Here is a 23,028-nt window from a genome sequence, read left to right as displayed (position 1 = left end):
AATCTGTGTGTGTTTTGTCCCAGGTTGCCACTAAGAACATGCCAAAAACAGGTTCCATCTGCCAGGTGCTGGTTCAGCTGCCTCATGTGTTTCAGATGTTCTCCTCCGACAGCTTTATGGACCACGATGCTCGGTAAGGTCTTCCCACAGAGGAGAACCATGTGATGCCATCACAGGCAGATAACTTATCGACTACAGCATAGACCAAGGGTTTTCAAAAGCTTTGGGGGAAATATGTTGCCATTGATTCAGTGTTAAACTGGAAGCCCTGCTTAGCTTACATTTGTTTAAACTTAGAGCACATTGGCTCCTGTTTGTAGTGTCTATGAATATACAGACAGCTATCACTGACTTTTTAAGGAGCATACAAATCCAAATTTCGATGAGAGCCTCATTTTTATGGTATTACCACATTGGTATCCTTTATTTATGTGACTTGTGTTATTTAATTGTATGTCTTAGTGAAAAACTGATTATAATATATGCAAGAGCTCAAGAGATCTTGACAAATGCTTGATTCTTCCCAACAAAATGTAAAGTTGTTTTATTTCCGCTCTTCTCCATCCTGCCTGTAGGTTTCAGTTCTTTGTAGATAAAGTGCTACCTCAGTACAGGGACTCAGTAATGTCCCACACTCTGATCTACATCCCGTCTTACTTCGACTACGTACGGTTGCGCAACTACATGAAGAAAGAGGAAATAAACTTTGCCAGCATCTGCGAGTATTCCAGCAAGTCAGAGGTGTCCAGAGCCAGGCACTTCTTCCAGAAAGGGGATAAACAGTTCCTGCTCTTCACTGAACGCTTCCACTTCTACAAGAGGTCAGTTCTGTTTACTGCTCCAGCAGGTAACCTCTGCATGTGTTGGGCTTTGTGTCTGATTTGAGGGGGATTTTGTCTTTTTACCCAGCGGTTGGAGCACAGGTCAGTCAGCTAGTAAAGGCCTCCTGTAGCAGGTAGCAGTAGGGCTTCCCTGCTGATGACGCTGGTTGTTTAGTGGCCCGAACTGGACCTCACTAACCACAGGGCCACACATTAACAGAAAATCACTGAATATGATGAGCATTCTGGTGATGCTGCAATCACTCCCATACCATCGATAGTGAAGGGTTTAAAGTCAGTAATCTTTTGTTACCCTTTTAACAGTTAACATATCACCTTCTGTGATAACAGGTGTAATGATCACTTTTACAGAGTTATAAAGTTAGACCTCCTACTTCAGAGTTTGTGAAGACTCAGTCCCTTTTCTCTAGTTTATTCATGCCACCAGATGGGGTAGTTATACACTGTAGTTTATCTATTGTAGACTGTTGATTTAAACACATACAAATAATTTGTAATTTAACATTGTACCTCAAACAATAATGTAATTCTTATACTTAATTTACATACTTGTCTTGATCTCTAACTTCTTTTATTTAGGTACACCATCAAGGGGATCCAGAACCTGATATTTTATGGATTACCCTCCTACCCCCACTTCTACAGCGAGGTGTGTAACATGCTGGCAGCGGGGGGTCGGGGGGAGGAGGCCAGCTGGACCTGCACTGCCCTCCACTCCCGCTATGATGCTCACAAGCTAGCTGCCATCACTGGAGCCCAGCGAGCCGGACAGATGCTGCACTCCAACAAGACTGTTCACCTCTTCATCACAGGAGGGGAGGATAAAGCCTCATGATGGAGACGGACAGATAAAAGCGTACCACTGCATGAAACCGTGGTGGATATCTACTGTATATTATTACAGTGAGATGATCCTGGTGTAACAACAAAGATGTTGAATGCAGGTCTGTGATAGTGGATTGTCATCACATCACAGGAAACCTGGTTTGACATCATTAAAGCTTTCCATTGCAGTGGTACATTCACTCTTACATACTCCAGGAAGACAAACCGTGTTTGTTGGCTTTGTTTGATGTGTTGTGGATGGCAACCGTCCAGAAACATCAAGCCATAAAGTGAAGAGATCATAAAACACTGCTCTGTTTTGTAAATTGGGTTGTAGGTGATCACTGTTATAAGATGTTGTTTTCATATTCAGCATACGGAATAAATATTTCCTTATTTTTTATTATCTTTATTATTTTTTGCTAAGACTACATATTTGTACCAAATAGTGCTAAAATGTTTCCAAAGTGCTAAAATAATGATCAATATCCATATTCATGGTGGCATACCCAATATAAAATTGTTTTAAATGAATCAGGGGTGTGTTGCCTTTATTTTTGTGCCTGATTAGAATTTAGTTGTTATGACAAAATGTCACACAGATGTTTAATGGGAAGCAATGAAGTGATTACCAATACAGCCAATACATCTATGATAATCATTCATTAATCAGTTCAGTTACACATATTCACTGAAATTATACATATGTACCATCAATATAGTTATAACTTCATTTAGCAAAAAAAAATACACTTCATACCTTTTTTATAATTCCGTCAATGTCTTCACCACATATTTGAGTCTGGGCACTGAAACTTGCCTGGTTGGCAAAGGCATACAACTATAGGTCAGTAATTCTACTTATGTTTAGTATTTTAGGAATTATTAACCAGATGAATTTAAAGTAGTACTTCTGTGTGTGAATGTGTGGGTGTGAAACACAAAGATACAGTGGTTCTCAACCTTTTTGGTGTCAAGAAGATGTAGATGTAGTCTCAGAGATTCCTGTCTTTGAGATTCTATAACTGTCACTACTGTAGATTGGCAAGTTAACAGTGAAGATTTGGCAAACAAATAATGAAATAAAAAAATTCCCCATTTTTCATGGAACCCTCCCGAAGGACACCTGTTGGTCCTTGGACACCAGGTTGAGAACCTCTGAATTAGTAGAGCAGGGGAAGAGAGTGAGAGGATCTCGCAGGTCTGAGTTATGGACTTCTGAGCACAGCTTACTGCATCTCTGACCTCCTGAAACAAAAGAAAGGAGCACAGCACCAGCAAAGATATGGCCAACCCTGGGCCCACCACAACCATGTACACTACTCCCCCTAAATATGAGGTGCAAAGCAAAACAGACTCATATAAATACACTCGGTTGTATGACCAACCCACGTAATTATTAACTCCCTGAGTTGCTGCAATAGTGACTTTGGCCACACAATTACAGTGTTTTCTCCATTGGTAAAGGAATCGTGCAACAGATGAAACTGTAAGTGCTGCGATCATGGGCGACAAGGCACAGAAGCTCAACCTGAAGCGGGAAGTAGGGCTGATGGGAGCTGTGTCCCTCATAGGAGGGACAATGATTGGGGCTGGGATCTTCATGACCCCACAGACTGTGCTCTACTCCATCGGGAGCCCCGGAGCCAGCTTGGTGGTGTGGGCATGCTGTGGCTTACTGGTGATACTGGCGTCTTTCTGCTACGCTGAGCTGGGCACTGTTATAAGAGAATCAGGAGGGGAGTACATCTACATCCTCAGGACTTCAGGCCCGGTCGTCGCCTTCATGTTAATCTTCAGCTCTGTGTTATTTGTGAGACCTGCTGGTATTGCTGGCATGGCTCTGGGTTTTGCCCAGTATGTTGTGGCTCCTTTCTACCCAGACTGTCCACCTCCAGTGGTGCAGGTGAAGTGTGTGGCTGCAGCTGCAATTTTGGTGCTAGCCATTGTGAACTGCCTCAACGTTCGCCTTTCGATGTCAGTCCAAGTGTTTTTTATGGCGGCCAAAGTTCTGGCCTTGGCGGTCATTATAATAGGAGGTGTGGTGATGCTTATCAGAGGGCACACGGAAAACTTTGAAGACTCTTTTGAGAACACAAATGTGGGCATCAATCCAATTGGTATTGCTTTCTACCAGGGACTGTGGGCCTATGATGGCTGGAACAATCTGAATTATGTTACTGAAGAGCTGAAACGTCCAGAGGTAAGTAAAAAGGGTATATGGGGTTTTAGTGGAAAATGTTATTGCACTGAAGGAATTAATTGGACCAAATAAGCTCCCCACCATCACCATAAAGAAAAAAATTATAAATTTTTTCTACATAGGTGAAAACGGGGAATGCAATCCAATCAATGTTTGAACTTTTATCTCCAGTACCCACGCACGTTCATACAGTATATGTCATGTTGGATGTCAGTAAACCATCAATGATATAAGAACAGGGGAGTCTTTTAGTTTCATGATAACGAATCCTCTGTCTTTCCTGACCCCATGATTGTGGGGAAATTCAGACTTTCTGGTGACCCACCTTCATAGTCACGTGTAAAGTGTCATCAAGCCAACTGCTATAGCCACACACTAAAACAAGTCAGATCACCCAGTCTATGTTTGTGCCTCAGTGGCACTCTTAAGAGCTATCCTTATTTTGATAACGTGCTCCTCAGACTGAAAACTTAACCACCACCAAACCCAATAAATTAGACAAATGTCTTCAGGAGATAGTTGTTTTAGGATGGTAAATTGCTCAGCTATACCTTGATAATTTGCTGAAATGTTACTATTACCATTAAGGCAAATTGCAAAGGAAGTAACAGCAGTGGCTTCCTCAGTGGGAATAAAAAATTAACAAAAACTCACAAACATAGAATACTGCTGGAATTGAGCAAAGTCACGACAATGAGTATGTCCCACCTTGTGTCAGTCTGACCCTCAGATGTCTGACAGTAAACTGTTAATCTGTAGCCAATTGTAAAGGACATGTCTAGTGTAGAAGAAAGTAGTTTAGTTTTATTTCCCTATCGGTTGTGTATCTTGATTTAAGTGTCTGCCGTTCAAGCTTTGTTAGGATAAACTATTTTACATTGATTGATCTCTGTGTGCAAAGCCTTTTATTGTGAGGAAAGCCCTGGTCAGCTGTGAGGAGTAACAGCTTAGCTATCATACAAACCCAAATTGTTCCAGAATCACAGCCTCGCTCCTATTTTGGCTCTTACCATAGCAGTGTACAAAAAACTAGACATGTATGTAAATCCACTCAGAAAGACCTGGAAGTGAGTAAGAAGTTAGTCTCTCAAACTCTCCTCCTGGTGCTGACACAGAATGCACATCTTAGGTGCTGGTAGTTTTGAATGTCTCTTCTCCTTCCTCAGAGAAATAACCCAGCACACACCTTTTGTTTAGGCTGTTTTCTCCCGTAACCCAGTATGTAATCCTGGCCAGAAACTCACTCTGGTCAGAGAGAATTATACGGCTTTGTTATGAACTTCTGTCTCCACTGGGCGGACAATAAAACTCATCTGAGCCACTATAAATGCTTTTGAGGCAACAGAAGTGGTCAAATAATGGAGAATGACAAAGAAAGGCTCGATCTGAAGAGGGACGCAGGGATTATAGGAGCTGTGTCGTTCATTGGCACCATTATAGGATGTGGGGTTTTCTCCCCAGTATGTGCTGACCACTATTTGCAGCCCTGGGGCCAGCCTTATTATGTTGGCTTGCTGTGGGTTGATAGCCATGCTGGGGGAACTCAGATATGCTGAACTATGCACAGTCATACCAGAGTCTGGAGGATATATATATCTATAATCTGTTTATAGTTTGCCTGCAGTTTTATGGTTGTCGTGAGGCCTTTTTTCACAATTACCTTTCATGATCAATAGTCTCTCGCTTTACTACATATTACACTTTACTATAAATTATCATGTGATCAAGAAGACGGAAAGATAATATACTTGTGCAATTTGCAGTGCAGTCTGAGAAACACGTTGGTGCAATAAAAAAAGAATACCAGAGCATCTTAATCAGCCACTGTTTTGCCTTCTTCCCTGATTGAATTTTAAAAAGACTTACAGTGGTATTGCTATTTTTACTGAAGGATCTCAATACTTCTTCCTTCACTGCTTGAACTGAACTGATACACTCTCTGTGGAGGAGGCAGAGTTAAAGGAAGCCATACCCATTTCCCTAGCGATGATCTCTAATACATCAGAGAAAAAGGGTCTGGGGATCTCTCTTGCAGAGAGGTACCAGGGGTCTATGACATTAACGCTGACATGCTAAAGCTATAAATATTGCTAGGCTGTCTTGGATGACACTTTTTAATGCCTCAAGGAGGGGGCGGGGCCTGGCAGGTATAACACTGCTCAGTCTTCACTAAAATAACAAGAAAGCTTATTCCAGGGTACTGGAAAACATTGTAAAGCTTCAGATTCTGGAGGACCAATGCGGATTCTGTCCTGGCCACAGACTAGTGGAGCAGCTCTTTATTCTTGACAGTATTCTGTAGAGGTCGTGGGAGTTTAGCCTTTCAGTCTCCATGTGTTTTGTGGACATGAAGTGGGCTTACAACTGTGTCCTTTGGGGTGTCTTGACTGGGGCACTGTAGGAATGCAAAGTGCCAGGGCCATTGCTACATTCCGTCTGGTCCTCTGTAGTGAGAGCTGTTTCCATATTAATGGCAAGAAGGTAATGCATACCCTGGGGATGTTGAATTAAGCCATACTTTTGCATTACCCCTGGTTCTGTTTGTTATTTACATGGACAGAATCTCTTGGCACAGTCACGTAGCAAATAGTGCCTGGTTCAGTGATCTCAGGATTCCATCTCTTCTTTTTGCAGATCATGTAGTTCTCCTGGCTTAATCAGGTGGTAATCTCTGAGTCAGGATGAAGTATAAGAGTAAGTTACTCCAAAGCGCTTCAGTCTCAAGCTTTCAAACACAGTTTTAGTCTGAACATTAATGGTATCAGTTTGAAGTGAAGTGGCAGAATGTCTGAACCCATACTTCACATCAGTTGCAAACAGTCTGGTATAAGTACAGAGCTTTTATCCTCAAGCTCTCTCTGAAGCCCGCCACATAAAAAAAGAGCCAAAAATGTTTGCATCATATTTGATACTCAGGCATTTATAGCAATGTGTTGATACATTGCATTTGGAACATTTGAATGTTTGTTTTTTTTCAAATAGGAACTGTTTTACAACTTTTTCATTCTGCCTTATGGTAGGCAAAAAAACAGTTTGCTCAATATAACACAGATTATGATGATATAATAATAATAATAATAATAATAATTTTAATGAAAATCAATGAGGAAAAGATTATTATTATTAGTAAGCGAGCCATTACAACATCCAAGTGCTTATTTCGAGAGCAGGTTAAAAAAAACATCCATTTCCACTGTAACGATATCTTAAAATGGCATTAAACTCTTTAAGTAGTTTAATTAAGACTGCATCATGAAGTACAATGACAATTGAGGGATTTACAGGCAAATCACCTTTTAATACCTTAATATTTTCACCACAATTTTATCATAAAATAGTACAAAAGTACAAAATATTAAGTAATTATAAGTTGCTTTAATACAGTAAATATGTATATTGAAATATTTGTAACAATATAGCGTAACTTAAAAAAAATTTGCAAATCACTACATGAAGGCAACCATTTTGGATTTGGCACTCAAAAGGCCCCCACTTTATGAGGTGCACAAACAATCCACCAGAGGGCAGAAGACAGGCATGGTGATGACAGATCTCAGAAACTCCCCCTTAATCCCCCTAAAAATCATTAGCTTTTTATTTCACCATTGGAATTCCCAAATAAAAAAGGCTTGAAATAGAAGAACTGCCAAAGAGCATGTATGACAACTAATTTGAAAGGCAACATGCTCTAGTTCGTGAAAATTTGCTCATTTAGTACGGGGCTAAAACACAGCCTCCACTACATCTGCCTTGAAAACTACTACAACGGAAACCATGTTGATTAACTTGGTTTTTGTCTTGCCCATGCTTAATGGCCTTACAACTATATAAACCTACATACATGCATGTACACTACATCTGCCGTAAAATATTAGACGTCTGACCTAAACTAATCAGAAATCAGAAAATTCTTTGTTTATTGCCAAGTAGGTTTTTTACGACTACTAGGAATGTTACCGTTGGTGCAGTTGGTCAATAAAATATACACCATTATACAAACAAATAAAACAAATATACAATTATCTTTAACTCCCAACAAAAATCACACAGAAAAATAAAGTACTTTCAAAATATAAATAGATAAAGATAAGAAAGATAAGAAGAGAAAGCTGTGCAGAAGAATGTGGGTGCATTATGGGAGCTAGTTTTTAGTTTGTAGTGTCACTGGCATCCCTAAACCTTAACCCTGATCTGGTGCACTGTGGATCTGGTGGATTTTAACACAGGTTAAGAGACAAGAAGGTAATGATCAAAGTCAAACACCACACCTTGGTTTAGTGGCTATTGAAGGGTGATTTCACTCTCAACTGTGGACACGGCTCTAAAATTACCCAACAGTTAGCAGTTAATCTACAGCCAGTTCAATGAAAACATGAGCACACATGCCTAGTGTGTCCTCCGAAAACCTTTGAGGAAGCAGCAGCTCTCGAACAATGGAGAGTGACAAACAGGGACTCAACCTGAAGAGGGAAGTGGGGATTATAGGAGCTGTGTCATTCATTGCTGGAACCATGATGGGATCTGGGATATTCATATCCCCCCAGTATGTGCTATCCACTATTGGCAGCCCTGGGGCCAGCCTTATTATATGGGCCTGCTGTGGGTTGATAGCCATGCTGGGGGGACTCTGCTATGCTGAACTGGGCACAGTCATACCAGAGTCTGGAGCAGAGTATATCTACATTATGCGGACGGCAGGGAAAGTGGTGGCTTTCATGTTTGTCTTCAGCTTCGTCATTGTCGTGAGACCTGCCAGTGCCACAGGAATTGCTCTGAGCTTTGCTGAATATGTTGTGGCCCCCTTTTACGAGTGCACCCCTCCACAACTGGTGGTGAAGTGCGTGGCTGCAGGAAGTATCATGGTGCTCGCCATTGTTAACTGTCTGAGTGTCCGCTTGGCCACCACCATCCAGGTGGTTTCCATGGCAGTCAAAGTGCTGGCAATGGCAGTGATCATACTGGGAGGTGTTGTGATGCTTTTCCAGGGACACACTGAGAACTTTGATAACTCTTTTGAGGGAACAAATGTTGGTGTCAGTTCAATTGGCATTGCTTTCTATCAGGGCTTGTGGTCCTATGATGGCTGGAACACTTTGAATTATTTAACTGAAGAGCTGAAGGATCCCGAAGTAAGAGTTTCACTGTTTACTATTCAGAAATCATTATGTTCTTAGCAAACATTAAATTGAGGGATTATATTCTTTTTGTCAAGTATGTTTTATTGAGGAAGACTGTACATCTGCAATCAAGATCATGCATCATTCATTGTTTATTGATGTTTTTGGGCAATCAATCAGTCTGAACAAAACAAGAAATTCAAATTGCCCAGGACCACTATCTTCCCTATCCCTATCTTCTCCCACTTATTAAAGATGATACATCCAATATCAACCTGTTATCTCAGTGTTTACAAGTCAAGTCATAAAATAATAAAGAAAATATTTAAGGTTTGAAAAAAAGCAAATTACACAATGAAGTGCTGAGGTTAGTTAGTTTGAAAACATAATAAAGCTGCCATTGCTGTGTGATACAACAATGATTATCTCCTGACAAGGGATTACATGACAAGTTAAAATGTAAGCTTAGAATCAAGATCAGATGTATTGTTGAATATACAACCACAGCCAAGTTAATATTACATTCAAGCAACTTATATGTGACAGTTTTTACTACCTCCTCTTCATTTACTGTTATATATAGTCTACAGGTGTGTGCCAGCGTCTTTATCTGCGTATCTCGTCTGTGAGAGCATAACAACTACACTATCTTCATTTTACACTTTCTGATCTACGTGGCCATGGCGGACAAAGAACCTGAAGCCCTGAAAATGAAGCGGGAAATTGGGTTGATAGGCGGCGTAGCACTAGTTTCAGGGACTATGATCGGATCTGGTATATTCATGTCCCCACAGTTTGTGCTGGCCTTCGTGGGAAGCCCGGGAGCAAGTCTGGTGATCTGGGCTCTCTCAGGAGTTGTAGCTATGTTTGCAGCGCTGTCCTATACTGAGCTCGGGACGATCATTCCTGAATCTGGTGGGGACTTCATCTACATACTGAGGATCTATGGTTCATGTCCTGCCTTTTTTGCAGCATTCACTTTTATCCTGGTTGTGAAGCCGTTCAGCATGGCGGCAATGGCAATTAGCATTGCAGAGTATGTTATAGCACCTTTTTACCCAGACTGCCATGCTCCTCAGCTGGTAGTGAAGTGTGCTGCAGCTGTGACTATACTGGTTGTTGCCATAGCCAACATCTTGAATGTCCGAGCTGCCATCAGAATCCAAGTGGTCTTCTTGGTGGCAAAGGTGCTCACTTTGACTTTAATTGTAATTGGAGGGATAGTGGAGCTCATACAGAGCAGCAGTGTCATTGTGGAAAGTTTAAAAGTTGAGAATGCATTTAAAGGCACTCAGTACTCTTTGAGCACTCTAGGAATGGCTTTTTTTCAAGGACTCTGGTCTTATGCTGGCTGGTACAACCTGAACTATGTCACCGAGGAGCTAAAAAGACCAGAGGTGAAAATGCATATATAATATGTATTATTGTGTATTATATATTTTATTCAAATACAATAGTGCCTGTAATCACCAGATAGATGATGAGCGTTACTTTATAACTTCTTAATCTTCTTACCAATTTATAGACTGTATGCCAGTTCAGAACTGATTAAAGGTTTTTGTATAGACCAATAATCAAACTGTGAGAGGTGTCGGTGCTAAGTTACATAAAGACACTCAAGGTTTGTTTTTATAGCTGCAATTGTGCTCTTATCTATCTGTGACAAAGGTGTTTGCCTGCCAGTGTTGTTATCAAGTGCACAGTAAATACAAAATGTAACATCACAGAACCAGGTGGCCGATCACAGAATATTGTTTGGCATAAAAAGTAGGTCACAATCACGGCTGGCTAGTTTGGTAGTTACTGTTTTTTTTAATTCACTGAAGTCTTGGCTGTATTTCTGTTATGGATATCAATTGCAAATTGTTAGAAATAAATGGAAAAACTTTGGCCAGTTTGATCTACTTGCCAAAAGTTGAAAAAACAACATTCCAAGTTAATTACAAACATCTTTCCTCATAGAAAATGTATTTAGCTGATATATATATCGTCATGAAGTAGAGTTTAACTGATTTTCTGTTTAGTGGAGATGTGATGACAATGTGAACCTTGCTGTGGAAATTCAAATGAAATGTAATGTAAATCATTTTCCAGCTATTGACAATGGTTAAGCCTTTTGAAAGATAAGATAAGATTTGTTTAGACAGTTCAAACAGATTCATTGTTGGGAGGACTACAACATTTGTGCTTGATAATGGGATGCTCAATGTCTTTTGAGACAGTTTGAACACTTCATGCTTTTAGATTTTATTCTTGAGGGTTTGGAGGGCAATCCTAGACCTATGGTGAATGATCTTCATAGCTGACAGATCCTGAATGTGTCATTTTGAGTTTGGAAAATAGTTTGTTCTTTTAATTAATCATTGTTATAGTCAAGTAACCACTCCAACAACTTTGCAAGCTAGATTCATGCATTTTGAAAATTTTTCTGCTTTCCATCTTCATTTGGAAATGTTTGTACAAAATTTGGGGCCAAAATTTCAACAATTTGTATAACTGTATATAAACAGTGTAAGTGCATGTTTTCATCCTGTAGTTTGGCTCCAGATGTTTTCATGTTAACCAGAACAAAAAAATGATTTTGCTTTTTTTCTTCCAGGTGAATCTTCCTAGGGCGGTTGTCATTGCCATTTCTCTGGTGACTGGCTTATATCTGCTGGTGAATGTGAGCTACCTGACAGTAATGACACCTAGAGAGCTCATGTCCTCCAGCGCAGTAGCAGTAACCTGGGGGTAAGACCGCACCTGATGTCAATGTCACAGATTCAGGTAGACAGGTCCACACTGACTGTTTAAATTGGTGTGTCTGGTGTTAAAATTGCTCATTTTAAATAGTACTCCACTGATTTACCACTCCTACAACACTGTGGAAAAAAAGTATTAAAAAACGGATGCAGCAGAACGAGATACATTGTCTTTTTATTTTCACGACTTCTTCTTCCTTGTAAAAACCTGCCGTCCACATTAACCACAGTGCAACTCTACCACTTACAATTCCGGCTGAGATTCTGGTGTGTTATGAAAGCAGCAGCTAATGTAGCCTCTAGCCTCAGGCAGAGATGAGGAGTGGGCTATAGAGGGTCTGGAAACCTCTCTTCTCACACCCCCAAATGTTTTTCAGTTGAAAACTTCTAGTCTTCAGGCCCAACTGACACTGCCTCAAGCACATTTACATATGCAGTAGTATTCCTCAAGACCCATAATCAGACTTGGATGTGTAAAAGAAAATACTTTTAATTACCTCTGTCATTGACCTGGAGGAAAAGCACATCAGCAGTGCACTCAACACTGCATTGACATGAGCACAGTTAGTTCAGACATCACTAATGACCTTTAGAGCAGTAAAAATAATAAAATAATGTACCCAGGCTCTATGATATACTTTCTACTAAATTGGAAATGATGCCGAGCTCTTGTGGGAACTTTAACCTTTTTCCACAGGAATAAGGTGCTAGGAAGCTGGGGCTGGATCATGTCTGTGGCTGCAGCATTGTCTGCTTTTGGTTCACTGAACGGGACATTCTTCAGTGGTGGCCGTGTGTGCTTTGTTGCTGCCAGGGAGGGACACATGGTGAGAATCCCTCTACATTATGAACATATGTTAGATTGTTGAGATAGTTGTCACAGAGTTTCACTCAGACTTGGGTTTGTTTTGTAGCCAGATATACTGGCCATGGCTCATGTCAACAGACTGACTCCATCTCCAGCCCTGATCTTCACCACTCTTGTCTCTCTGGTAGTGCTGATCCCCGGAGACTTCCAGAGTATTGTCAACTTCTTCAGGTGAAAACTGGATCTGCTTTGTATATATTTAATATTTCTACTTTATTATTCAAATGTACAGCCTGTTTGTATTTGTCTGACATTCCTCTTAATTGCTGCTGTCAGTTTCACTGCCTGGTTTTTCTACGCCATCACCCTATCTGGACTTATCTACCTTAAGATTAAGAAGCCGGAGCTCCCCAGGCCGTACAAGGTCAGTGTCACACACTCACACATGCATAAACACTGTCTGTCTTTTTTTTAATCACAGGATGACAATCAGCTTGTCTCTTCCTCTCTCCACAGGTTCCCATTATACTCCCCATACTGGTCCTCATTGCAGCAATTTTCCTTGTGCTGGCACCAATCATAGACGATCCTCAGATCGAATACCTCTATGTGACTTTATTTATATTAAGTGGAGCTATAGTCTACGTACCCTTCATCCATTACAAGCTCTGCCCAGGACTGCTCACCAAGTTAACAGTGTTCCTGCAGCTGTTCCTAGAGGTCGCCCCGGCTGAGAAGAATCTGTAATTCGGGCAGAAAATTTCAGAAGAGGTGTTTTTCCAATGTTATTGTTGTGCATTTTAACTCAACCTGCTGTTGCTATGACCAAAAGTGAAAGTCTGTCACTTGCAGCTCCAAGAACTAAAGAACCAAACCGTAGCATCCTTTGTCTTTAAACAGTTACTCTTTTAATTACTGTCTTACAGTGCTAAAGAACTGTATGTGATGAAATTGTAATAAAATTATGCATCCACCACTGTGCTTCAGAAAACTGTACAAAAATAAAACAAGGCTTGTTTCTCAACAACTATTGGATGGACATTTATGTCTCCCTCAGAATGATTTGTAATAATTTTGGTAATCAATTAACCTTTCATCTTGCACCATCAACAGGTAAAAACTTCTATTCGTCCAATGTTTGGCTTTATGACCAAATGCATACAAAACCAATGACATTCCCATCAGCCTCAGATGTACTTTGTGTTTAATGCTGATTAGCAAATGTAGCATGCTAGCATCCAAAACTAAGATGGTGAACATGGTAAACATTACACCTGCTAAACATCCACATTAGCGTGTTTACCTTAGCATTTAGCTCAAGTAAACCCTCACAGACTATAGACTTCTGTTAGTTAGCAGGTCATCTGGGCTACAAGATCCTTAATAAGACATTCTGAAATAAACACTCATACAGATTATGTGAATTTAAAAAAAGTTTATTAAATAATTATTATCCACCAAAAGGATAAAACAAGACATGGCCAACTTTAGTGCAACTTTTACATGACAAAAGATTGTTCAACACAAAACAGGAAAGAGCAGGGAAGGGAGAGGTGTGTGAGTGTGTATATAATGTACAGTGTATGCATACACAGGCCAAATTTCTGTATGACAGTTATCATACAGTCAATCTAGTCTTGTCTGGTGACACGATTGTTTTTTGTTTGTTCAGCATCACTATTCTGTTACCTAACAAATAGATTCTTTGCTTATTTTTTTAAGTAATTCTTTTTGCAAGCTTGGGGCTCTCAATACCTGCTGATCCAAATAAGACATGGAAAGAAGATGAGCTGCTTTGACAAGTAAAATACGTAGTGTTGAAATAACTTGCCCTTAATAACAGGTTCCCAGTTAACCAACACAGTCCAAAAACATGAAGGTTTTTTTTAAGTTTAAGTGTGTAATTTGTGTGTGTGTCTGTGTGTGTGTTCAAGAGTCATTTTGTCAAACTCCAGTTGAAGAATCACTCAGCTCCAGTTTTCCTCTCTGTTCCGTTAGAAGCGTTCGACTGGCTTTCAGATGCATCGGCACAGCTCTGCTCCCCTGACCCACTCCCGCCCTCTTGTGTTGACTGGTGGTACAGCATGTGAAGTCGCTCTGCGTTCATGTCTGCGTCCTCTGCCCCCTCGCAGCACCTTATCCACGACTGAGGAATAACCTCGATGCCATAGTGGGCCCCAGCGATGGCCCCTGCCATGCAGGCTATGGTGTCCGTGTCCCCTCCCAGGGCCAGGCTGTACGCTATTGTCCTCTCCACGCCGCCATAGTTCTCTGGAAGGCATTCCCGGGGCTGCAGGCAGTGGAGGACGCAGAAGATGGCAGTGGGCACTGAGTGGAGCGCCGCTATGCCGTTACCTAGAAGGAAAGAATGTTGAGTGATAAGAAAAGAAGTGAGAAAAACAAACTGGAGTGAAAGCTGGCAGATAGGAATACGAGCTGCTCGCAATGCAAAAATGTTAAATAAATATAGCTAGGTTAAATGATGCTGCGACGCCTTATTGGCACAGTCCATTTACTCTGTCTAAATAAAACTTATTGGCTAAGATCTTTCATTTAACAAGAGCAGCAAACTATTTTAATAATCTAATAATCATTTAAGTGACTTCTATGAGTTAATTCACTGGTTCAAGCTTCTCAAATAAAATTTAAAAAATAATGTAATTGGAAACTGGCAATGGAGGGACAGAAGGATGTTCAACGACAAGCCTCGTAAAAACAGAAGAGAAATCACGATAAAGTCAAAGATAAAACAAGTACTGACCCAGTTCAGAAATGACCTCCTCTATGCTGACCTTGCTCCTGTCCATCAGGTCTCTAACTCTGTGGAGGCGCTCACAGAATGGCTTCTCTGCTTCCTTTAGGCTGGACAGAAACACCATGTTAAAAGAAAATTAATTCATTTATGTATGTCTTTATAAATCTTTCAAAGTTTCCTGACAATGAACTCCAAATGTCAGATAACATTTCTGACGTACTGATGTACTCACATTCTGGCATCATTGCGTGCTGCCTCGTTGCCCTCCACTTCCTCCATCTCTGTGATTAGCTTGCTGATGAACTGCTGAGGCAGGTCTAGCGCCCCCTGCAGGGAGAGGTGCACAGCTAACGCCTGCAGCACAGCCCCGTTGTAACCCAGAGAGCAGGAGTGGGTCAGCATGGCACCCAGACGGGCAAACTGCAGAGAAAAATAAGGAAAAGAAGTCAGTGCATCTTGCAATGCCACCCTGTGTGTTTCACTGTCATAATTAAGACACTGAATGTGAAGGTAAACATGGTTTTCAGCCAGATATTTTAATAAACGTTATTGTTAGTGATAGTGTTAGTTATCTTTATCTGCCATCGTGGCTGCGCTCATGAGGCAAATGTCTGCACACACATCTGCAGGCAGCCTTGTCAATGTGGCTGTTGTGGATGTCAGTGCTTCCCTTGTGAGTTTTGTGAATGTGAAGTTAGTTTGGAGCCCTGTACTGTAACTCTGATGCATCCTGCTTTAAATGTTTGCCCTAAATTCCTCAGTCACCATTATATTTACTAAATCTTAACACGCTTCTCCTAAATGATAGAAAAACTCATCTAAATTTGTCAGTGGTAGTGTTAAATATTTATTGTGTTAATGTATAAGAATAACGCAGTGAAATGACTGTAGCCCGCTCCCTCTCTAAATCTACAGCATAACCCAATGTATTTTAAAGCAACATCTTACTAGCCAAAATAACATGTATATTAGCATGACATAATGCAAGTATTATAATTATATTTACAACGACAATAAAAGCCTTAAGTGCTGACAGTGTCACATGTCACAGTGTGTCTAGACACTGCTCTGTACATGACACTACTGGCTGAATACATTACTATATCACAAAGTGTTTTAATTACTACAGAGGTGACTCGAGTCACATACTGTAATTTGAACTCAAATCTGACTTCCATCACTTTATTTATTTGAGACTTGATTTATGAAGACAATTCCTTTGTGTTTACTTGTGATCTGAGTTAGCATAAAGGTTACCATCTCACAGACCCATGAAGAAATACGGTACTGAAGTTAGTTCGTGTGTGTCAAATAGCCAGTTAGGACTCAAAGTTTACTTGAGCACACAACAAATTAAACTTTTGGAAGTGGAATTTGTAATTATTTTCTGTGTCCCATACCTCTGTTTAAACCTGTTCAACTTGTAATAATGCTGTGTAAAATACAAATTAAGCCTTCTCACTTAGTTACAAACAGCACATTTAAACTTCTAGGTCAGAAGATGTGCAGGTGAAAGAGCAGGAAACAGAACAAACATGCCCATGTTTTGGCCTAAAGGATGCCCACTGCTCACCCTTCTAACATTCGCCATATCAGGGAAAGCCAGTGCGAAGGGGGCCGCCCTCATGGCTCCCCCGTTCCCAAAGGAGCCTCGACCATTAAACTGGTCCCTGGCCGGCTGGTACACGTCACTGAGCTGAGGGGAGGACAGCTTCTTCAGCACCTGGATCACTCCAGAACCATAACCACGGCCTGGGGATGCACTGTACTCCTTAGCAAACCTAGAGGGGTGAGACACCAAGGCTTCGATGTAATGTAGCACACATTACATCTATTTCACAAGCCTTTGCAACTATATTTATACCATAATACACTCAAATTCTGCAGAGAAGCCATTCGTTTCAGCAGTGTGCATTCACGTACCTGCGAGCCATGTCCTGCTCATCAAAGCCGGCACGGGTGAGTAGAGACTGGACCACACAACGTGCCATTGCTGTGTCGTCACTGTACTCCAGGATGCCTGACACACACACAGACACAGAGATATATAAACACTGCATGGTGCACAAAAACACCTTGCATCACATACCAGCATTACTGGTATTTCCGCACTGTCTATAAATGAGCACAACTAAATGAGTGTTATTAGTGCAGCTGCCATTTTAGTAGTCCAGAAGAAATCACTCATTTTGTGACTTGTCAAGTAAAATGTGTTGGCCCTATTCTGGTGCAAATTGGTTTTATTAGTTTTATATTGAATCATTTGAGTTTCTGGGGACATCACTTTGGGCTCAGATTACCCGTTACTGGTGGCAATTTCCTATTATTTTGACATGTTGCAGTAATTGGTTGAAGAATGACGCATGCTGTTCTTTAAATTGGTGTTGGTTATCTACAATGTGACTCTCTGATGACCATTGCCCCAGTTTAATATCAGGCATCTGAGTAATGGCAGCCTTGTGCAGCATTCACAATCCTACTGGATGAACTGAAGCTCTTCTGCAGAGGGTTGGTTAGGTTGGGGCTTAGCGAAGAGCCATGTATCCACTGCTATCTGAATATATAAATCTCATCCTTTCACTCACCATTCCCTTTGGTCTCGTCGTCCAGGCTGTTCAGGTGCTGCAGCACACTCTCCATAGGAACCTCCTCCGCTCCTTCAAACTCTCCGCCGACACAGTCTCCCAGCACAGCCGCCACCAGCGCTCCCCTGAACCGGGACAAAGACGCTGGGCCCCCCGCTGCCACCGCTCTCACCGCCGTCATTGCCATTCATCCGCCGGTGAAGAGACGTCGACCTACACCGAGAAAACACTCCGCTGGTCCGTTGACCAGACTGTCAGACAGACAGGGAGTGGATACTGCCGAAGTGACAACAACAACAACTGTCTACTCCCACCTCTCCACTGGTTCCTGAAAACGTCTTGATGCCTGTTTGACCCCGATGAAAGGTCCGGGTCGGCGCACATAGACATACGCGCACATAGAGCGGGCTTCCGTTGAAAGACAGGCTGCGGTTTATCTGTTTCTATACGACGACACACACGGGTTACCGAAATGGATATAATAAATGCGACACCTTGTAAAAGAAAGAAAAGAAAAGGTAATTACCGGAACCTTATTGTTAAAGTTTTAAACGGGACCTCAGTAGCTGTGTTTTGTGTCCACTTGTTTTCTGTTCTTATCGAGGAGCTCACTCATCTCACACACGCTTTAAGATTTAGGTTTACTCATATACAGAGACATTAATGGCTCTGGGCATATACAATGAGTTTTACGGTACAGCCATACAGTTGTAAACACCGCCCACTGCTGGACAGGAGCTCGGAGCCGGACAGGATAAGGTTTCTCACCACAGATTTTGATTTAACAGTAATTAATTACATAGACAAAGGATGTAGAATAATGAAAGTGAAGACAAACTACAAGATAGTGTATAAAAAAAACACGTGTCACCAATGATACTAATTAAGGTTCTGGTCCATTCAGGTCCAACAGAGTCAGGGTGCCGCTGCTATTATGAATGTTGGTTCACTGAAAAGGCTCTGCTACACTAAACGGAACGAAACCTTAATTAGTATCAATGGTAACACCCGTGTTTAACCTATTTCATGTCAAAATGGCTGCCATAAAAAAGGGTCTGTTGTACACTATTGTGCAATTTGTGTAACATGTTACAGAACGGAAGTCAGAGCACAATGTGGTAGCTGGGTAACTATTCTTAAACATTTAGTTATGTACTATCAATTATTATGTACGGTGTTAACTAAAGGCAGAATGTGGGAAAGGTACACGGAGGGTATATTGTGTTTGTTGTAAAGCATAGAGCAACTATAACACAATAAGACTCATTTATCTTCAAGCACAGAAACTGTTTGATGGTCACTCCGAGCTGGGATTACCGTATTGACCATAATATAGCACCGTATAATTATATACAATAATATATAATTATATTATTGTCCGGAAATCAAACGGCGAGGTACGCGGTCATTGGAGGACTTGGACAGTAAATGTTGTGTTATTACCCTTTTACAACAGAAAACCACGCTTGCACAACACGCTTGTGTTTATTATATGCAAACTACCAGCTACAGTGTCAGGAAAAGAGAAAAGCTATCCAAGAATACGGTAATGTTATATCTTCTTCGTTGTCGTTTTATGAAATGGGCGATGGGGGGAAATAGTTTCTTCCTTTCCTTCATAAAGTATATCCGAAACCGTGTAGGGGTCGCTTTGTGCACACAGTACGAACACCCTACCTGTCCTGTGTGTGTTTTTAAATTGAGTTCACAGCAGCATGTTAATGTGGCTGTCTGCTCGCACTCGTAACCTTTGACCTCAGAAGTGGGTGGGTGGGTGTTTGGGAGCGCGGCGTCTGCAGCATAATTAAAACATGGCGGACTCGGAGGAATTTAGACTTAAACGATTAAAGGTAAGGAATACACAGCGCGAATATAATCACAGCAACAATCGGACGACACGCTGAATTGATGAGCTTGTTCAGCAACATGTTAGGACAGTTAGTTATCGTGGACTAGCTTCCGGTCGAGATGTGCATATTTAGGCTAATGTTAGCTAGCTAGCTCACAACCCTGAGCACTGATGCCACAACGCTAAACTCCATTTAACACCTTGACCATTAGATAATAGATAAAAGGACACATTATACGCATTGTGGCTCCGGTCCTCTTGTGAAGCCCAGAAGCTTTTATTAATCTAACCATGCAGTTTGTAATGTAGTTGATTGTTGGTTCCACAAAGCCACTGCCCCATCGTGGAGGGCTGCTGCGAACAATACAAAAGTCCAGATTTTATTGAAGTTAAGTGTCACAGTGTCACTTGAATGCTCTGTGTAAGAGAAGGCTCCAGCAACTACTACAGTGTCTCAGTGGGTTGGTTTGTGCGTGAGTCTGTATACATTGACAAACATGCCAGAAGGTAATATGCTGCTGAATTTAAATTGAGTTTGGGGCGCCCCCTCCATACAACTGATCCTACGGTATGAGGCCTGCAGCCATAATCTATAGCAAGACATTGACAACAACAACAAGTCTGGTATTGCTAAATCCCTAAAACGTTGACATGAAGATGAGGTTAAACTCAGGGAGGCTATATTGTTGTTTGATGAGATTGTGAGGGGTGTCGATCCTCATGTCATGTATAATCTCATTATAACAGTAGAATTGGTCAAATAAAAACAAAGAGCCAACATTATATCTTCCCAACTCACCAAATTCAAATACACCACCTACTAACAGTAGACTGTGGTGACTGTTGGGCTTGTTTCGGTCACTGCTGTGTTATTATTCTGTTATTATGTCACTGTGGGAAGGTGATAGGTAATGCGGAAATTTGGCTTTCCAACCAATAGTAATGGAAGTGGATTTGTTGCTGGAGGCAGACTGTGTACAGTAAGGACAGCTGCTGGGTAGATGGAGTCAAGTCTAGTGGATGAAGACAGAGCTGCAATGTTTTTGCAGCAGTAGTTGGAGCAATAGACTTTTTTGTGGGAGGCATTTTGATATGTGATAACAAGAAATGCACAGTTAATAACACCAAAGAAGGCTGTATTTCATTCAGGTGACCCACCTACAGGGCCCTGGTATTCTGCATGCTGTCTTACTGGCATGACCTTTAAATGGAAGAACCATTATTTATGTTATTAGTTCTAACTGTGACAAGATACATATAAGATAAAGGTCTATATTGAATGCAACTGTTACTGTTGCATGTAACCACCATAGATGCATCAATACAATATCTTTCACTGCTTAAAGGGGAACTTGGCAACTTTTTCAGCTTAATAAACCCGTTTAGAAATCATTTGGATGGTTAAATGGCCTGTTCCGGTGAAAATGGTGATACAAACTTAAATGTACAAGTGGGGAATATGATAGGCAACATGAATATCACTGTCTGAATGGTGCAGTGGTCTAATCAAGAGGAACAGATAATTAATGTGTTTAATTTGCTCTCTGGGACCAGAAGCATCTACTAGTTGCACTTAAAAATTGTGGGGGAGACTTGGACATGTACGTACAAGTCAGATTGTGAGATAGGAATTGCTCTACACAAAATTAATGAAATGATGAAGTAGAAAGTTGCAAAGTAATGCACAGTAAAAGCCATTTACTTTAATGTGTGCTTCTGTGTTATATTTTTTCCACACTGGTTATCTGAATTTGCAGCGTCTTTCTCTTTTCCTCTGTATGTATGTTTGAGTGTTTCCATTGCACAGTCAAATGTTACATTACAGTTATTTATGGATGTTGGTCATTCAGAATAATGAAATGCAGTCATTGGTCACACAGTGATATTAAATACAAATATAAGACACAAAGACTATAACAGACTTTAACTTCTTGTACAGTTTTGTATATCTTATTAGTTGTGATTTTTGAACACTTAATCGTTGTTAAACTGAATGACATTGGTAAAATTCTCTGAAACATCTTAAAAGTTATCAGCATTATTCTTGAAACCCAGCATTAAATGAGCAAAGGTAATCTAAGTTTTAAAATTAAATGTTTTTATATTTTCAGAACCATATCTGTCTTTGACCTGTGTATTTATAGTTAGGCTAAAAGTTTCTCAATAATGAATGAGGATTTTATTTTTTAAGGGCTAAGTTTAACAAGCAAGAAAAGAGGTTTAGAGCACACCATTCCCTGAGTATTAAACATGTATTTGCCCCTTGAAATCTCTTTTCAACTAACCTTTTTGTCCCTTACAGCATGAGGAGCGACTGTCCAGAGTGTTTGACGAAGTGATGGGGCTTGGAGATTTTGCTGACTCCTCCAGGGGCTCTGCCACGTCTTCCAGGAGCGGTGGTCAAGACGAGACAAAGGAAGCAGACAAAACTTCAGGACCAGGGGAAGACCAGCAGATAGAAGAAGAGCATAGCAACGGCAGCAGACAAGAAGAAAAGATGGATGAAGGGATGGGAGAGCCATCCTTTCCTCGCATATCATCCCCTTCCTCTGACCGACACTCCTCGTTTACCATGGGAACCAATGAAGGAGGAGGACGAGGTGGACGAAGTGGAGGGGCAGCATTTGATGATGCAGTGGATGGCCTGGAAGATGATGAAGACTGGCACTTTGCCCTGCCAATGGGCAGCCTGGAGGGCGTGGGTAAGGGAAACAAAAAACAGCCAGAAGCAGGGAACAGTGTAACTCAAGAGGATCCTTTTGCTCATCAGCCCAGAGAGGAAGAGGAGGAACCAGAAAGGGAAGGGAGCAGTGAGTCTGCTAACACCTCCCACTCCTCCCAGGACCACACACCTGACAACAGCCAAGGTAATGCTGCGTACACATCCAAAGTTTGATGATTGTCAAGGACCAGATTGATCAGCAGTGTCTATTCACTGCATTGTATCACAATATCTTCACAGGGCCCTGACACACATTAAAGGGACACATCCCCAATTTAACACTTCAAGTTCAGTTAATTTGGGAAACAGTTGTACACTGTCCTCTGCGGCTCTGGAAGCTGCTTCCCAAAGTCTCAGAAGATAACCCTGACGATGTCATAGTGATGTCCTCAGGGTTTTAGGGCTTGGGTTCAGAGACTTCACATTTTTATCAGAAAGCCTTTATCACAAACTAGGGATGTGGATTTTCAAAGAAATGGGCATTTGAAAACCCCACTGACTCGCATTATGTGATTATACAGTGAATTTACCCATTATGTGTGACAGAACCAGTTGCAAAATTCAATGACAAAAATTGC

The 23,028-nt window shown here is 41.1% G+C and overlaps 4 protein-coding genes across 6 annotated transcripts in view; 3 read left to right on the top strand and 1 right to left on the bottom strand.

Annotated features, from left to right (window-relative positions):
- The window catches only part of utp25 (UTP25 small subunit processor component), a 6,284-nt gene extending 4,256 nt beyond the window's left edge, over positions 1-2,028 (top strand). Inside the window, exons 10-12 of the mRNA XM_035674709.1 lie at positions 24-133; positions 576-821; positions 1,422-2,028. Of these exons, the coding sequence (XP_035530602.1) occupies positions 24-133; positions 576-821; positions 1,422-1,677 (612 nt within the window). The 3' untranslated portion in view covers positions 1,678-2,028. The remainder of the gene's footprint in view (positions 1-23; positions 134-575; positions 822-1,421) is intronic.
- Positions 2,029-2,793: 765 nt separating this feature from the next.
- zmp:0000001267 (b(0,+)-type amino acid transporter 1) lies at positions 2,794-13,549 on the top strand. 3 transcript variants are annotated; one of them, XM_035673335.1, is made up of 6 exons: positions 2,794-3,870; positions 11,587-11,720; positions 12,429-12,558; positions 12,646-12,770; positions 12,876-12,963; positions 13,056-13,549. In XM_035673335.1, exons 1-6 carry the CDS (start codon positions 3,172-3,174, stop codon positions 13,284-13,286), a joined length of 1,407 nt encoding a protein of 468 aa, XP_035529228.1. In that variant the 5' UTR covers positions 2,794-3,171; the 3' UTR covers positions 13,287-13,549. The 3 variants fall into 3 exon arrangements, with proteins under 3 accessions (XP_035529228.1, XP_035529229.1, XP_035529227.1); XM_035673336.1 differs by lacking the exon at positions 2,794-3,870 and adding an exon at positions 7,935-8,999; XM_035673334.1 differs by lacking the exon at positions 2,794-3,870 and adding an exon at positions 9,047-10,384.
- Positions 13,550-14,251: 702 nt separating this feature from the next.
- On the bottom strand, positions 14,252-18,254 carry adprs (ADP-ribosylserine hydrolase). Its single transcript, XM_035674480.1, has 6 exons — positions 17,880-18,254; positions 17,218-17,314; positions 16,868-17,075; positions 15,527-15,714; positions 15,301-15,401; positions 14,252-14,894 (listed from the first exon to the last, which is right to left on the bottom strand). Exons 1-6 carry the CDS (start codon positions 18,064-18,066, stop codon positions 14,503-14,505), a joined length of 1,173 nt encoding a protein of 390 aa, XP_035530373.1. The 5' UTR covers positions 18,067-18,254; the 3' UTR covers positions 14,252-14,502.
- Positions 18,255-19,629: 1,375 nt separating this feature from the next.
- LOC118337125 (zinc finger MYM-type protein 4-like) overlaps positions 19,630-23,028 on the top strand; it is a gene marked incomplete in the record, with an annotated part of 20,896 nt that continues 17,497 nt past the window's right edge. The window contains 2 exon segments of the mRNA XM_035673999.1: positions 19,630-19,729; positions 22,031-22,595. Coding sequence (XP_035529892.1) covers positions 19,691-19,729; positions 22,031-22,595 — 604 coding nt within the window.

This window comes from Morone saxatilis, unplaced genomic scaffold (assembly GCF_004916995.1).
Source record: "Morone saxatilis isolate NCDOM2014 unplaced genomic scaffold, NCSU_SB_2.0 Contig3, whole genome shotgun sequence".
NCBI classification, from domain to species: Eukaryota; Metazoa; Chordata; class Actinopteri; family Moronidae; genus Morone; species Morone saxatilis.
This window is presented reverse-complemented; position numbering and strand designations above follow the sequence as displayed.

What these genes read in the sequence shown, in the direction of transcription:
- zmp:0000001267 (XM_035673334.1), top strand. Translation starts at nt 9,668, where the DNA reads ATGGCGGACAAAGAACCTGAAGCCCTGAAAATGAAGCGGGAAATTGGG. An exon ending in AGGAGCTAAAAAGACCAGAG is followed by an intron (nt 10,385 to 11,586) that starts GTGAAAATGCAT and finishes TTTTTCTTCCAG; the next exon opens with GTGAATCTTCCTAGGGCGGT. An exon ending in CTGCCAGGGAGGGACACATG is followed by an intron (nt 12,559 to 12,645) that starts GTGAGAATCCCT and finishes TTTGTTTTGTAG; the next exon opens with CCAGATATACTGGCCATGGC.
- adprs (XM_035674480.1), bottom strand. Translation starts at nt 18,066, where the DNA reads ATGGCAATGACGGCGGTGAGAGCGGTGGCAGCGGGGGGCCCAGCGTCT. An exon ending in CGACGAGACCAAAGGGAATG is followed by an intron (nt 17,315 to 17,879) that starts GTGAGTGAAAGG and finishes TGTGTGTGTCAG; the next exon opens with GCATCCTGGAGTACAGTGAC. An exon ending in GGAGGTCATTTCTGAACTGG is followed by an intron (nt 14,895 to 15,300) that starts GTCAGTACTTGT and finishes CTTTCCTTCTAG; the next exon opens with GTAACGGCATAGCGGCGCTC.